The sequence below is a fragment of the Coregonus clupeaformis genome, chromosome 30 (genome assembly GCF_020615455.1).
Source record: "Coregonus clupeaformis isolate EN_2021a chromosome 30, ASM2061545v1, whole genome shotgun sequence".
NCBI classification, from domain to species: Eukaryota; Metazoa; Chordata; class Actinopteri; order Salmoniformes; family Salmonidae; genus Coregonus; species Coregonus clupeaformis.
The window spans coordinates 17490983-17508052 of NC_059221.1; the positions used below are offsets into that span (position 1 = coordinate 17490983).

Sequence of the window (17070 nt, forward strand, 5' to 3'; positions counted from 1 at the left end):
TTCCAGACAAGGCAAGGAAAATAAGTTAAAGGTAATAAGAAGATGTAGGGGGGGCTCAGGTAAGAGTAATTGGATTGCTATAGACGGTGACAACATTGCAAAAACGATGCGCGCTTCAAAGGGGCAGAAGGCTGTGCATTATGGTTTTGGATGGCCAGATGGCTAGCAACAATGACAAGAAACTGCCATGTGGGGAATTGTAAGTGGCTCATTTCAGCTAGTTTGATCTTGTTCTTGATACCATGTCTTGTTTTGACTTATGTCACGTCTATGCTAATATGGCTACAATTTGCTAGCTAGCTAGCTAACCAACAACTGTAACAATGTATTGGAGAGAAGTGCCCATTGTGCAACTTTATGTTTTCAATAAACATTGGAGACTAAATATAGTTCACATGTTATCAACAGTCTAAGCCTACCCTGTCTGTTTTGCCCCATAGTTGCACACGCGTCGGTTTTGTTGCTAAACAACCAACCCATATATAGGAGCGTCTGCACCCCGGGTTGGGGCACATGCGAGAGCTGATAATAAATGGACAAGGGTGAGGGTGCCAGAAAAAGCCAGCTGGGGCTAAGGGTTGGAGCTGAAGCTGTGTCCCAGTGTGCATCCTGAAATGGCTCCCTATACATTTTAGTCATTTATAAAGTGTAGTACTTTAGAGAAGGGCCTGCATAGGGCTCTGGTCAAAAATAGTGCACTTTATAGAGAGTAGGATGCCATTTAAGACTCATACCAAGGCTCCAGCTTCCTGTAAACAAACCCGAACTGCAGCTCATTCAGCAAAGTGGATGCTGGCCTTTAATAGCAGCAGCCTACTCCACCCTCTCGGTCACAATCCAGTAAATAATAAAGCAGCAATGCAGTTGCCACATTTTCCTCAATTGACATTTTGTTCCAGTGCTGGAGTCTAATGAACAGAGGACACAAATACTTCATTACATTACACAGGGACATAGCTGATCCTCCAAAATAAATTAAGCATGTTTAGAAGTTGACATTATGGCCAAGTGCGTACAATGGAAATAGGATGGCATATTCTGTCACAATTATAATGCCCATCAGAATGGAAAGGGGGTAGTATTTGTGACTATTATATCCGTATTAGTGTTCTCTTTATTAATGCAGAAACAACACAAATCACATGGGCAAGAATGTCTGCTATTTTATCAAATTAATAAATTATACTCTCCTGAGAGTATGATGGGTGTTAGAGCAATGTTTCAGACTGCATACATGAACACATACAGTGCCTTCAGAAAGTATTCACGCCCCTTGACTTTTTCCACATGTTGTTGTTACAGCTTGAATTTAAAATGGATTCAATTGAGATTTTGTGTCTCTGATCTACACACAATACCCCAATGTATGTTTTTAGAAATTTTTACAACTAAATTACAAATGAAAAGCTGAAATGTCTTCAGTCAGTACTTATTCAACCCTTTGGATATGGCAAGCCTAAATAAGTTGAGGAGTAAAACTGTGCTTAACAAGACGCATACATTGCATGGACTCACTCTGTGTTCATTAATGGTGATTTTTAAATGACTACCCCATCTCTGTACCCCACACATACAATTATGTGTAAGGTCCCTCAGTCGAGCTGTGAATTTCAAGCACAGATTGAACCACAAAGTCCAGGGAGGTTTTCCAATGGTTCGTCCGAACAGTTTGGGTTACAGTTTTGCTCTAGGATGCCCATAAGCCTCACAAGACCGTTACCAGTTAAGAAAATGTATATGTTAATCAATGCATTTCTATTGGCTAATAGCAGTAAGGTCAAATTCAATGTTTCATCCCCCCAAAATGTATATACAGTGCATTCGGAAAGTATTCAGACACCTTGACTTTTTCCACATTTTGTTACGTTACAGCCTTATTCTAAAAAGGATTCAATTATTTTTTTCCCTCATCAATCTACACACAATACCCCATAATGACAAAGCTAAAACAGGTTTTTAGACACTTATTTACATAAGTATTCAGACCCTTTGCTATGAGACTCGAAATTGAGCTCAGGTGCATCCTGTTTCCATTGATCAACCTTGAGATGTTTCTACAACTTAATTGGAGTCCACCTGTGCTAAATTAAATTGACTGGACATGATTTGGAAAGGCACACATGTCTATATAAGGTCCCACAGGTGACCGTGCCATGAGGTCGAAGGAATTGTCCATAGAACTCCGAGACAGGATTGTGTCGAGGCACAGATCTGGGGTAGGGTACCAAAAAATGTCTGCAGCATTGAAGGTCCCCAAGAACACAGTGGCCTACATCATTCTTAAATGGAAGAAGTTTGGAACCACCAAGACTCTTCCTAGAGCTGGCCGCCCGGCCAAACTGAGCAATCGGGGGAGAAGGACCTTGGTCAGGGAGGTGACCAAGAACCCAATGGTCACTCCGACAGAGCTCCAGAGTTCCTCTGTGGAGATGAGAGAACCTTCCAGAAGGACAACCATCTATGCAGCACTCCACCAATCAGGCCTTTATGGTAGACTGGCCAGACGGAAGCCACTCCTCAGTAAAAGGCTCATGACGGCCCACTTGGAGTTTGCCAAAAGGCACCTAAAGACTCTCAGACCATGAGAAACAAGATTCTTTGGTCTGATGAAACCAAGATTGAACTCTTTGGCCTGAATGCCAAGCGTCCCGTCTGGAGGAAACCAGCCACCATCCCTACGGTGTAGCATGCTGGAGGCAGCATCATGCTGTACGGATGTTTTTCAGCGGCAGGGACTGGAGACTAGTTAGTATCGAGGCAAAGATGAACAGAGCAAAGTACAGAGATGAAAACCTGTTCCAGAGTACTCAGGACCTCAGACTCGGGCGAAGGTTCACCTTCCAACAGGACAATGACCCTAAGTACGCAGCCAAGACAATGCAGGAGTGGCTTCTGGACAAGTCTCGGAATGTCCTTGAGTGTGCTTGCCAGAGCCCGGACTTGAACCCGATCAAACATCTCTGGAGAGACCTGAAAATAGCTGTGCAGCGACGCTCCCTATCTAACCTGACAGAGCTTGAGAGGATCTGCAGAGAAGAATAGGAGAAACCAAATACAGGTGTGCCAAGCTTGTAGCGTCATACCCAAGAAGACTCGGCTGTAATCGCTGCCAAAGGTGCTTCAACCAAGTACTGAGTAAAGGGTCTGAATACTTATGAAAATGTTATATTTCCGTTGATTTTTTTTGCTAGATTTTCTAAACCTGTTTTTGCTTTGTCATTATGGGGTATTGTGTGTAGATTGATGAGGAAAAAAACAATTTAATCAATTTTAGAATAAGGCTGTAACTTAACAAAATGTGGAAAAGGTCAAGGGGTCTGAACACTTTCCGAATGCGCTGTATATTTTTTTAACACTTAATGGGTCCTAAAATTCCAAATCAAATAGCTAAATGATCGTGGAAAGACAATTCCATATGTTAGCTTAGTAGAGCTAAGCACAGGCTAAATTCTAGAAGAGAACTTGGTTCAGTCTGCTTTCCAACAGACACTTGGAGACAAATTCACCTTTCAGCAGGACAATTACCTAAAACACAAGCCAAATATAAACACTGGAGTTGCTTACCAAGACGACATTGAATTTTCCTGAGTGGCCTAGTTACAGTTTTGACTTAAATCGGCTTAAAAATATATGGCAAGACTTGAAAATGACTGTCTAGCAATGATCAACAACCAACTTGACAGAGCTTTTTTTAAAGAATAATGGGCAGATATTGTATAAACCAGGTGTGCAAAGCTCTTAGAGACTTACCCAGAAAGACTCACAGGTGTAATCGCTACCATGGGTGATTCTAATATGGTATTAACTCAGGGGGTTGAATACTTATCTAATCAAGATGTATTTTCCATAATAATACAAAATAAATGTTAGAATTGTTCTTCCACTTTGCCATTAGAGTATTTTGTGTAGATCGTTGGCAAAAATGTACAATTAAATCCACTTTAATCCCACTTTGTAACACAACAAAATGTGGAAAAAGTCAAGGGGTCTGAAGGCACTGTATACTTGGATCATATAGCTGCAGTTGCTCATTCCTCCTGTCTATGATATAGAAGTTCGTTCAGAAGTTTGCCCTCACATGCAAAATAATTATAGTAAGATCAATTCTATGAGGCTCAGAATGAGCGGAGTACAATTCCATAAACAAAAAGGACTGCTATAGATTACGGAAACGGAAATTTAACACGGCTTAGGAGTCGATCTTCCCTTGAACATTTCCTAATTTCCTTCACAGACTCTCCAATAGTGTGATAATCTTGATGGCAGTTCAATCAATACTGAACACAGGCATCCATCTCGAAAGGCCAAGCAGTGATGGATCATGGATGACTTCAGCGCCGCTGCACAGGTCTGTGGATACATCCCAAATGGCACCCTATTAAAAAAGTGCACTACTTTTAACCAGAACCCTATGGGCCCTGGTCAAAAGTAGTGCACCATAAAGAGAATAGGATGCAATTTGAGATGTGGCCTGTGTTAATCACCTGAGTTGAGAGAGAAGATGCCTCAAATCACAGCAGTGATTTATGGAGCCCCAAATGTTCTGATAAAGCTGCTCAATCAAGCTCCCTTGAGACTGAGAGACAAGGGAAGGCATGATCTTAAGATACACACTCATAATGGGTCAGATCTCAGTAGGGCTTGATACTTACATATTCAACTATCTAGTTTGAGGTTAAAAAATATATATCTTGAGCTGCTCATGAGGGCGAACTGTAAGTGTGTCTCCTATCCTAATGTATCTAGCACATCCCCCATCCTCCTCCCCTCTAACCATAAAGGGGGGAATTGCAGTTCATTATTTCTGAATCTCTCTCAAACCCAAAGTAAAATTAGATCTAAAAGTTGGTCATAGCTGTTGGCTATGGATTTGGTTCATGTTGAAAAGGGCTCTTTTCAATTGAGCGTGTCTTGGGTTATGGAATATGCTTTTAAATAGTTATACTGTAAAATAGTTTAGTGAATGCAGATGGCTTCTCTTCTGAATCCCAAAATAATGCTTGTTATGATGTAAATGGCTCTTTCACGAATTTAATAATCTAAATTCATTTTCTACATTCGTTCCCTTTATAGTGTCTTACATTAATTACTTTAGTCTGCATTTAACTTAGTCATGTACTTTATTTTCATTTACTGCACAATGCACACAAGGCCAAAACTAAAACTTTTGTAAATTGTCATTTCCATGTAAAAGGGCCCATGAGCACCAAGATGTGAAGTTTATAAGAGCATATCAAATTTGGTGTCAAATGAAAGCTAAGCGTCTATATTTTTGGGAAATGAAAGCATAGATGTGTTTTTCAACCATTTTCCATCCTAAAATTGTGGAATAAGCAAAGGCTTTGATTTTGGTCAAATGGATGAAAAAATGACTTAAAAAACATCTACTAGAAAAAGTCTTAAGGTATTAGAAATATATCAAAACGCAATAATGTTGAAGTAAAGACCCCTGACAAATAACATCGTTTGTATTTAGTTTTGCCGAACTTATTTGCCTTCTGTAAGTTTAAGAAATATTGCCCAGTGTCTTGTCATTCTGTTACCAAAAACCCACATATCTTTAAGATATGTTCTAATTTCTCTCCCTCATGAGGGAGGATTATAAAAGCTCACAGAAGTAACAAGTAAAGGTAGACCTACCAATTAGTTAGTGTTTTTACTGATCATTTTATTAATGAATTATGAAGTGATTAAAACGGCAGATTGGTAAACAGAGTGACCAAAAAATCAGTAACAGAATGACTGCAAGTGAATTGGCCACAATTGGAAATCATATTAGTCACAAGCCACAGTTGCAGTAGAGCACAGTACTGTACAGTAGAGGACAGTAGAGTACAGTAAAGAAGAGTAGAGTAGAGTTCAGTACAATACAGTAAAGCAGTGCACACATGAGTAGAGTACAGTATAATGTCATGTGTACTGAACTATATTCAACTCTACTTTTCTTTACTGTACTCTACTGCACTGTGCTGTACTGAACTATACTCTCTACTTTACTGTACTGTACTCTACTATGCTCTACTGTACTGCACTGCACTGTGCTGTACTATACTCTCTAATGTACTGTGCTCTACTGTATTGTACTGAACTCTACTTGACTCTACTGTACTGTGCTGTAATGTACTGTACTGTGCTGTACTGCGAGGTCCAAACCTGTCAAACATAGACGTCTATTATTGGTACAGATTTGGTCCGGTCTTGGTCTTGTTTGGGGACGGAGCTCATTAGAATAATAGCCAGATTGTAGAATAATACCCAAACATGTGTACCTATTCAGGATACATCACCATGAAGAGAATGACTTTCATAATTATTCATTTCTGTATAGTACAACAGATCAAGGATCCATGATGTCATTATGTTACCGTCATTCTGTTACCGGGGGTTGATCCACTTCACTTGCTGTAGTTCAATAACCAAAATAGAGTTTTTCAAACTCAAGGTGTCATATCATAGCTGACAGCCCATTCCCACTGGGCACACCACATCATTTCAAAGTGGAAATATTGATAATAATAGACGTTATCACGTTTCAGGAGAAGACCCAGATGCAGACAGTGTCGAAGTAACAAAGGTTTATTACAAAAACAGGGGGCAGGCAAACGACAGGTCAAGGGCAGGCAGAGGTCAGTAATCCAGATCAGAGTCCAAAAGGTACAGAATGGCAGGTAGTCTCAGGGTCAGGGCAGGCAGAGGTCAATAATCCAGGGTGGTGTGACAAGGTACAGAACGGCAGGCAGGATCAGGGCAGGCAGCATGGTCAAAACTAGAAAACAGGAACTTGAGAAAGACAGGAGCAAGGGGAAAATCGCTGGTAGGCTTGACGAAACAAAACGAACTGGCAACAGACAAACAGAGAACACGGGTATAAATACACTGGGGATAATGGGGAAGATGGGCGACACCTGGAGGGGGTGGAGACCATCACAAAGACAAGTGAAACAGATCAGGGTGTGACAGACATTGATCAATCAGATTTCAACCTTTATTCACCCAATCAAAAAGACAACCAGGAGTTTGTTGAATTCCCAATGTGTTATCACTATGCTTTCAACCATCTAAAAGCAAAACCCAATGGAAAAGCAATGTCTGATTTTTTGTTTAGTGTTATCACTGCGCTTTCAAACATTTAAAAGCACAACAAAGTTAAAATGGGAATACAATGTCAGATGTTGTGTATTTATACAACTATTTAATGTGTTATCACTGTGCTTCATCTAATAACACTACCAAATGACCTGGATTGCAGTTGAGATTACATTAAAAGTACATAATGCAAGTGATCAATGGTGTTCAAGATTCTGCACAGATTATTACAGCAATTGTGAAGATCTCCACAGACCAGCGAGCTTTGCATGCTATCTTGAACATGCACGCTTTCTATGTTTACATAAGAAGACATTAGTTACAGTAGGCTGACCCCAAAATGTGGCCATGAATGTGTTACTAATTTTAAGGTTGAATGTTACATAGGCTATTTGCTATTTGTTGACAACGCAACCAAATATCAACATTTAAAGAATATCTAATGCTTGGATAGTTTCATCTGAGCCACTGGCTTAATACTATTCTTTAACTTTTTTTGGTTTAGTTGGAGACATGAATCCAACATAACATTTGTTAACTTGGTGACAAGTTAATTGGCTATTTACTGTGTTACAAAAGTGATATTGAATTGTTTGGTTGTCAACAAATGTCAGTTTGTCTACAAATGTATGTATTTATATGTTGGATTCATTTCTCCATCTCAACCAATAATCAAAGTTAAAGAATAGGACTAAATCAAATGAAACTTTATTTAAAAGTGCATTTAAAGTTGGATTTGATTTAGTCTTATTCTTTAACTTTTCATTATTAATTTGTAGACAAACTGGAATTAAAGCCAGACTAAGTCAGTAGCACAGATGGAACTATCCAAGCAGAAGATACATCTCCTTAAACATTTTATATTTGGTTGAGTTGACAACCAAACACAATTCAATATCCAGTTTGTCTACAAATGAATAATTGATATGTTGGATTCAAATCTCCATCTCAACCAAAAATCTAAATGAAAGAATATGACTAAATCTAATCTAATCAAACGTTAAATGCACTTTAGATAACGTTTGATTTGATTTAGTCCTATGCTTTCACTTTGACCTTTGGTTGAAATGGAGATGTGAATTCAACATATTAATGATTAACTTGAAGATTAAATTGTAAATCAACCAAAGCTTGAAACCCTAGGCCTACAGTGCATTCGGAAAGTATTCAGACCCCTTGACTTTTTCCACATTTTGTTACGTTACAGCCTTATTCTAAAATTTATTAAATATATGTTTTTCCTCATCAATCTACACACAAACCCCCATTATGACAAAGCGAAAACAGTTTTTTTGAAAATATACTTATTTACATAAGTATTCAGATTCCATGCTATGAGACTCGAAACTGAGCTCAGGTGCATCCTGTTTCCATTGATCATCCTTGAGATGTTTCTACAACTTGATTGGAGTCCACGTGTGGTAAATTCAATTGATTGGACATGATTTGGAAAGGCACACAAGTCTATATAAGGTCCCACAGTTGACAGTGCATGTCAGCGCAAAAACCAAGCCATGAGGTTGAAGGAATTGTCCGTAGAGCTCCGAGACAGGGTTGTGTCGAGGCACAGATCTGGGGTAGGGTATCAAAAAATTTCTGCAGCATTGAAGGTCCCCAAGAACACAGTGGCCTCCATCATTCTTAAATGGAAGAAGTTTGGAACAACCAATACTCTTTCTATAGCTGGCCGCCCGGCCAAACTGAGCAATCGGGGGAGAAGGGCCTTTGTCAGGGAGATGACCAAGAACCCGATGGTCACTCTGACAGAGCTCCAGACTTCCTCTGTGGAGATGGGAGAACCTTCCAGAAGGACAATCATCTCTGCAGCACTCCACCAATCAGGCCTTTATGGTAGAGTGGCCAGACGGAAGCCACTCCTCAGTAAAAGGCACATGTCAGCCCACTTGGAGTTTGCCAAAAGGCACCTAAAGACTCTCAGACCATGAGAAACAAGATTATCTGGTCTGATGAAATGAAGATTGAACTCTTTGGCCTGAATGCCAAGCGTCACGTCTGGAGGAAACCTGGTACCGTCCCTACGGTGAAGTGTGGTGGTGGCAGCATCATGCTGTGGGGAAGTTTTTCAGCGGCAGGGACTGGGAGACTAGTCAGGATCGAGGGAAAGATGAACGTAGCAAAGTACAGAGAGATCCTTGATGAAAACCTGCTCCAGAGTGCTCAGGAACCTCAGACTGGGGCAAAGGTTCACCTTCCAACAGGAATGGCTTAGGGACACGTCTCTGAATGTCCTTGAGTGGCCCTGCTAGAGCCCGGACTTGAACCCAATCGAACATCTCCAGAGAGACCTGGAAATAGCTGTCCGGTGATGCAACCAATCCAACCTGACAGAGCTTGAGAGGATCTTAATTTTTTAATTTTACCTTTATTTAGCTAGGCAAGTCAGTTAAGAACAAATTCTTATTTACAATGACGGCCTATACCGGCCAAACCCGGACGACGCTGGGCCAATTGTGCGCCGCCCTATGGGACTCCCAATCACGGCCGGTTGTGATACAGCCTGGAATCGAACCAGGGGGTCGGTAGTGACGCCTCAAGCACTGAGATGCAGTGCCTTAGACCGCTGCACCACTCAGGAACTTGAGAGGATCTGCAGAGAAGAATGGGAGAAACTCCCCAAGTACAGGTGTGCCAAGCTTGTAGCGTCATACCCAAAAAGACTCAAGGCTGTATTCGCTGCCAAATGTGCTTCAACAAAGTACTGAGTAAAGGGTTTGAATACTTATGTAAATGTAATATTTCAGTTTTTTATTTTTTATTAATTTGCCAACATTTTTAATCTGTTTTTTGCTTTGTCATTATGGGGTATTGTGTGTAGATTGATGAAGGAAAAAAACAATTTAATAAATTTTAGAATAAGGCTGTAACGTAACAGAATGTGGAAAAAGTCAAGGGGTCTGAATACTTTCCGAATGTACTGTATATGTATTGTCTATTTTTAGTTGAACCCTGGGTTGAATTTCAACAATAGCTGTTGATGACTTATAAAGTATGGTTACATTTCATTTGCTTCTTTAAACCTACACTTTGGAATGGCTTCAATAACAACAGTGAATATATTTTATAATTAAGAGGTCTCTCAATAAATCAGTGACATTTGTCAGTGACAAATAGAAAAGCTTGGCTTGGTTAAAACCCTGGATGGGAGACCAAATTAAAAGCTATAGATCAACTCTCCCGCAGGAGGTGCAGCCCAGCCTATAGTTTTTTAAATAGTGGATATAATGTTGAAGATCTGACGTTGTTTCAAAGGTGCAAATTCAACATATTTTATACAAGGTTTGTCTAAGTTAAAAATGTGTTCAAATGATGACATAATCCTGCGGTAAAAATGTCACCCTCAAAACAACAGTTGATGACTTTTTTCAAATCCAATGTATTTTCCATGTAGATTCCACATCACAATATGTTGACAAATTACATTGAACCAACGTTGATTCCAGTAGCGGTGCGTGGGTAAAATCACTGGGGAAGCCAAGACAGAAAAAAAGACATATTACAACCTATTTGTTGTGATAATTGCGTTGTTTGCTCTATAACCTGTTAGTTCATATACCTTGCGACCGTGATATATAGGCCTAAGGCCGAGACAATAAGAAGACACAGTGGCAGAATAAATTCAACCACACCTTTGTTTCATCACAAAACCGGAGAGCAACCTCTGTCTGGTGAACTCCACAAAGCATATTGCATGTAACAAACAGTTACATGACCTACAGCATGGTCAAGCAAGTTCATGTTTCCAACATTTTCAGACTACTAAACAACTATTGATTTAGAACCACGGAGAGTTACTGCAAGTCGCAAAGAAAACAAGAGCTGCCTCCACTATTCCAGCACCATTTCAACTTCAACATTTCAACATCATCAAATCACCTATGCTTAGGCTTATACAGTGACGACTAAAAGATACCAAAAACAATTTAGTCCAAACAACGTAAGCTAAATAGGATGTGGCTGTCCATGGTTCTGTGTGTGTGTGTGTGTGTGTGTGTTTGCATGCGTGTGTTCGTGCAAGTAGAAAAAACATGTTGACTCACCCCACTTGTAGAGAAACGCCAATGCCATTCTCCTCTATTTCATGTTGACGAAACGGTCTATGACTCTGTCATACAGTACACACTTTTAGTTTTTGTTGTCCTAGGCTACCTGGCTAAATGCTTGCTCGCTAACCTAACTTCCTTTCATGGGCAACATTTTATTTTATTTATTTCACCTTTATTTAACCAGGTAAGCCAGTTGAGAACAAGTTCTCATTTACAACTGCGACCTGGCCAAGATAAAGCATCAGCTAGTTAACATTAGCCTTCTACATCTAGCTACATATTGAGCTTCCATGCTCTCAGTCCAGGGGCACAATGTATTTTATGGTTGGACCAGAATTGCCGTTATAATAAAATAACCACAAGTCCAAATCCCTATCTCCATCCATGGCTAATTTAGGAAAGGGACAATTTTAGCTAGCTAGCTAGCCACCGGAGGACAACAACACAACGAGATACAACAATTCAAGTTGTTTCTGTCGGTGAAGTATTTCTATGTGATAGGAGTGAAGCCAAATCCAAACTGGCTCCCCTTGACACTTTTTTGTTGTTGCGCCAGGACCATTCACAGTTGAGCTCACTCAGTTTAGCTCAATGCTGATTGGCTATTATTTAATACTTTTTTTTATCAAGGGAGGACAAATGCTTGCTGGCTTCCCTTGCATTCAATGCTATGGGTGGCAACAATGTCATACTCTTTATGACCAGACAGCATCAGATAGATGTTCTACACATACATAGACAGACGGGTACTGTTTTGCTCGCTCAGATGCTTTCTCCGGTGAGATACATTCAGCCTCTTGTGAATTGAAGGAAAATCATGAAAACACAGAGAGACCCCCAAAAAAATGGTGTATGTTTTTTTCTTGGTAAATTTTTTGGGGAAGCCTGACTTTCCTTGGCTTCCATGAATACACACCACTGGTTGATTCAACCAGTTTGTGCCCAGTGGGTTCTTTGAATCTTAATTTGGAGTAGATATTTAACAGAGTTTTTGGAAAACGTGGTCACATGGTAAAATCTCCCTCAGTTTTTTGTCATTCTGTTACTAAACTTTGCATCTGCACTGTTCTTCAAGTAAATGTATTTTAGTAAACATTCCAATTGTGTTAAAAGTATACTGCAAATAGGTGTATGGTTTGTTAAATTCGCAATCTATGGTTTTTGCTTGGCATACATTTTAAAGTGAAAAAGTAAGACTCAGCATCACTCTGTTATCGTAGAATTGCCCCCATATAATTACACAGCTACTTCCTCTCAGTTTGAGTCATTCTCTCACTTCATCTACACATGACAAATGTAGTCCCACTCCCTGGCACCCTTGGTGGCAGATATAAATAATACTTGCAATGATTAATTGCTGCAAAACTGGTCCACCAGAAACGCTGCCCTGTGATGTCCCCTCCCAATATAGAGTAAATCAGTTGGAGTTTAACTATGCATAATTCAGCACTAAGCATCTGCTGGGTTTCAACCTTTATAGTGTTTCTATTGTATGTGTTTTCAGCTAAATGTGCTGGGAATCATAGTAATAGGATTGGTATGGTCATTTTCAGTCCATAGACATTCCCATGGTGATGATAATCGTTTTTTGTAATTAACACGTTGTCAATGTCACTATTAACACTCTCCAAAACAAGGAAGTTAAATTAATTAGAACACTGTTCCAACCTTTGACCTCCATATCATAATGTAACAGCTAATCAAATACATAATCAAGCCCCCTGAGGACACAATGACATCCGGATGAACCCTCTTTGTCTCAGGGTGCTCAGGGTTAAGACAAACATAAATACAGAGAAATCCCAATCTCCTTCTCAGACCTAGCCGGATAAATGAAAGGGGTTGGCGAGCTATTTGGAATGAAAACAGTGAAGGAGGGAGGAGGAGAATGGGGGCTGCTGAAGCACGGGGCTGAGTCTCCAGCACTGATCAGAGCTGCATGATGCAGACAGACGAGGAGAAGGAGGGAGGAGGAGAGGAAGGAGGAGCAAACGGTGGAACAGACTGGCTGATGCTCGCAGCTCTCAGTCTTTCCTCTGTGCTTGGCAGAGCGGCATCTCTATTTCTCTCCCTCTTTCTCTCTGCTCTCTCTCTCAGGAGGGCTCGCTCCCTCAAACTCACTGCGCCTGCACCATGCTGCCCTGGAGAAGAAGTAAGTTTGTTCTGGTGGAGGATGAGGCCAAGACTAAGCCTAAGAGCCTGGGAGTAGGGCTGACCTACCAGTCCATCCTCTCCTCCCTGGTGCGCTCCTGTCCCGACCTGCTCCCTGACTCCACTCCCTTTGACTGGCTGGGCTCCGTTTTCCAGACCAAGAGGCAAACGGTGGAGCTCAATAAAGAGGAGCACACCTACAACGTTCGTTACCTGGGAAGCATCGTCACCATCACAGCTAAAGGAGGAGGCTGCACACAGGACCCTGTGGCTAAGATCTGGCAAAGGAGTAACTACGGAGAGCAGAGCGTCAAGATGAGGTTAACAGTGGGTCTTCAGGGCATCCGGATGGGCACAGACAAGACAGGCAAGAAGAAGCCCACCCACCTCTACTCTCTGAACCGGATCACCTACTGCACAGCTGACCCCTGCCGACCCAAGATCCTAGCCTGGATCTACAGACACCAGGTCAAGAACAAGGCGGTGGTTCTCCGGTGCCATGCCGTTCTGGTCAGCAAGTCGGAGAAGGCCAGGGCCATCGCACACAGTCTCCACCAGACGTCCACCTCAGCCTTCAGTGAGTTCAAGCGGCTGAAGAGGCAGAGTGATTTCAGGCACTGCCAACAGCAGCTGCTGGGGGAGGACATGGTGCCGCTGATGCCCCTGAGGAAGCTGCTCAATGGGCAGTGCCACTACCGGCCACCTGCCGACAGCCCTGGAGGCTCCAGCACCACCCATCTCTGCTCCATCACAGAGGAGGAAGAAGAGGAGGAAGAGGTGGAGGATGAGAAGGTGGAAGAAGAGGGGTATGAGGAAGCTCTAACGGACACTGACCTAACTCTGTCATATGGGTCATGTGAGATGAACCTAGGGGACATAGTTAATGGACTGGACGAGTGCTATATCAACATCAACATAAGCATCAGCGACAGCAACAACAACACATTGACATTTGTCAGTTCTCTAGTGTGAAAGGACAGTACATGGATATGGTATCATATTATCACAGAGCCAAATTCCTCCACTTCTCCTTTTACTGGTAACCTACTTTCACAGGCTCTTTCCTGTTGTCCACAATTTGCAGTGTATGTCAGGGAAGTTCTCCTCCAGTGCTCTTTTGGGTCAAGGAAGGAAGAAAATCTCTGTTTGGGAAAGGAATATATTTTTTCAGATGGCTCAGACAGACACTGGTTTGTCAATTTCTATTTACTGTGACAATTTGGTGAGACTGAGTGTTTACAATGAGGGTTGTGAGAGAGACTGATAATAGCAAAATGAAAAGGGAACAATTTCAGAGACTGTTGAGAGATCTAATACTGAGCTCGTCATAGTACTGCCAGGTCTCACATCTCACCCAAACCCAAATTGTGTTTACTTCTCTGTGTAACTTGCTATTTTGTAAATATAGTATCATACATTCTATGTTTGTTAATAACAAGAGTGTTTTTTGATTGACTTGTTTTTTTTCAGCGAGGTTGTTTATATGAAAAAGATGTCAACTTTCTACTAAGACAATCTGTATAATGTAATTTTCCACAGTTGACCTTTCTGAGTGCATTCAACCCTGAGCAGAAGTTAAATAAAATTTTTACAACAGCATAACTCTGGCAGATTAATGAATTGGGCTACAATTTGGGAATCAAGCCATTGAGTTGACATGTTTATTGCTGCCATTTGTTAAAGCCCTGCGTATTATTTATACCCGCAGTGACATTTGATGCTGAGTCTTTTGTCTTTCTTAATGGGACACCTTTGATCTCAAGGCTGTTGTTATGTTATAGCTCCACACTGTGATACATTTGTGACCAAGGAGTCAAACGAGAGTATGAACAAATATGTGTCGTTTTTGAACATTTGATGTTTTTCCTATAAACAAAACAGAGATACATGCCCCTGAAGGTGTATTATATTTCTATCAGCAGGATTAAGAATATGTTTGCATGACTGCCAGAACTTTTTTTCTCAAAATGGCAGACATACTGAGGAAAGAAAGATACATCTGTTTCTTGCAGGTGGTTGAACCAGACTACGAAATATTTTGGCTATTCTTTTATCTAATTTCCTGAAGATTGAGTCTTTACTATTTAACAAAAACATTGTGATTATGGTCTACATGATATCGACATGAAATTAAGTTATTGTGTAATAAGTTCATGTGTTGAATAAAATACCCTCAGAATTTCATTTTTGTATATGAGTGACAAATTTAGACAATCACTGACAATCAAAGCTGAGCATAGAGCATTTGTCTGATTATGGTAAATCTGAGAGCTTGATTTGATTCTTGTCTCCATGATATTGTGTATTTTGATGTTAGTCAAAACAAGACATGGAACAACAAAGAAATCAACCAAACACAAAGCTTCTCAGGGCCACAATTACCGAAGAGGTGTCTTGTTTAGTATCCACTACCACAAGACATAAACAGTCACGCCACATTAAACCACATCTAAATTGGCCCTTGCCACTTGGTTAGATGTAGATCGGACGGACCAATCTCTGATGGGCTGGTATTGGCCACTCAGCCCTTTCCTCTGAGTGAACCAATTAATCAGAGCATTGAATAGTTCAGGAAAATAACATACATTCCCTGCCTAGGCAAGAGAGGGCTTCCTGTCAGACTGATATAGAACCAACTGAACTGAGATGGATACAAGCAAGTTGTCACACTTTTTTACTGTCAATATGCTAATCCAGATATCAGACCAATTCATTTGTGATGTGACATTCTAATGAAATGTTCATCAAATGGATATTGTAGTTCTCTCAAATGGTTATATACTTTTTTTTAGCATAATTATCATACTATATGTTTCTCCAGTTCCTGCAGCTTTTGGTAAATAATAATACAATATAACATTCACACTTTATCCATTTACTATTTCAAAACCCATCACAAACTAGTATATTTACAATGTTTTGTTATGTAACAAATAAACAGACCTGTTATGTTTGACAGAGCGGAGCCTCCATACAGAAGGCTTCCTGTCATTGTTTGTTTGCCGATCTTGCAGAACACAGCCAGTTCAATTTACTCAGGTTTAAATTATTTAGATGGATTGGTCTTTGGGGAGATTCTGGAACTGTTGTTGTCAATATTTTCAGTAATAAACTACCTCTGAAAGGTAGAGGATCACCAGTCTGTAGGGAAACAATAAGGAAACTCCAAACCACAAATTTACCCTAGTCCACCTTGGTGGAATACAAAAGACAATACATACAGTTAATTTAGTCTGTTGTGTGAAAATACACTACATGACCAAAAGTATGTGGACACCTGCTCATCGAACATCTCATGGGCATTAATATGGAGTTGGTCCCCCCTTTGCTGCTATAACAGCCTCCACTCTTCTGGGAAGGCTTTCCACTAGATGTTGGAACATTGCTGCGGAGACTTGCTTCCATTCAGCCACAAGAGCATTAGTGAGGTCGGGCACTGATGTTGGGCGATTAGGCATGGCTCGCAGTCTGGGTTCCAATTCATCCCAAAGGTGTTCGATGGGGTTGAGGTCAGGGCTCTGTGCAGACCAGTCAAGTTCTTCCACACCGATCTCGACAAACCATTTGTGTATGGACCTTGCTTTGTGCATGGGGCGTTGTCATGCTGAAACAGGAAAGGGCCTTCCCCAAACTGTTGCCACAAAGTTGGAAGCACAGAATCATCTAGAATGTCATTGTATGTTTTTAGCATTAAGATTTCACTTCACTAGAACTAAGGGGCCTAGCCCGAACCATGAAAAACAGCCCCAGACCATTATTCCTCCTCCAC

The 17070-nt window shown here is 40.8% G+C and overlaps 1 protein-coding gene across 1 annotated transcript; it reads left to right on the forward strand.

The window, feature by feature from the left end:
• Positions 1-13121: 13121 nt before the first annotated feature.
• Positions 13122-15485, forward strand: LOC121546728 (protein FAM43B-like). Its single transcript, XM_041857965.2, has one exon. It carries the CDS (start codon positions 13284-13286, stop codon positions 14271-14273), a length of 990 nt encoding a protein of 329 aa, XP_041713899.2. The 5' UTR covers positions 13122-13283; the 3' UTR covers positions 14274-15485.
• Positions 15486-17070: the final 1585 nt, after the last annotated feature.

What these genes read in the sequence shown, in the direction of transcription:
- LOC121546728 (XM_041857965.2), top strand. Translation starts at nt 13,284, where the DNA reads ATGCTGCCCTGGAGAAGAAGTAAGTTTGTTCTGGTGGAGGATGAGGCC.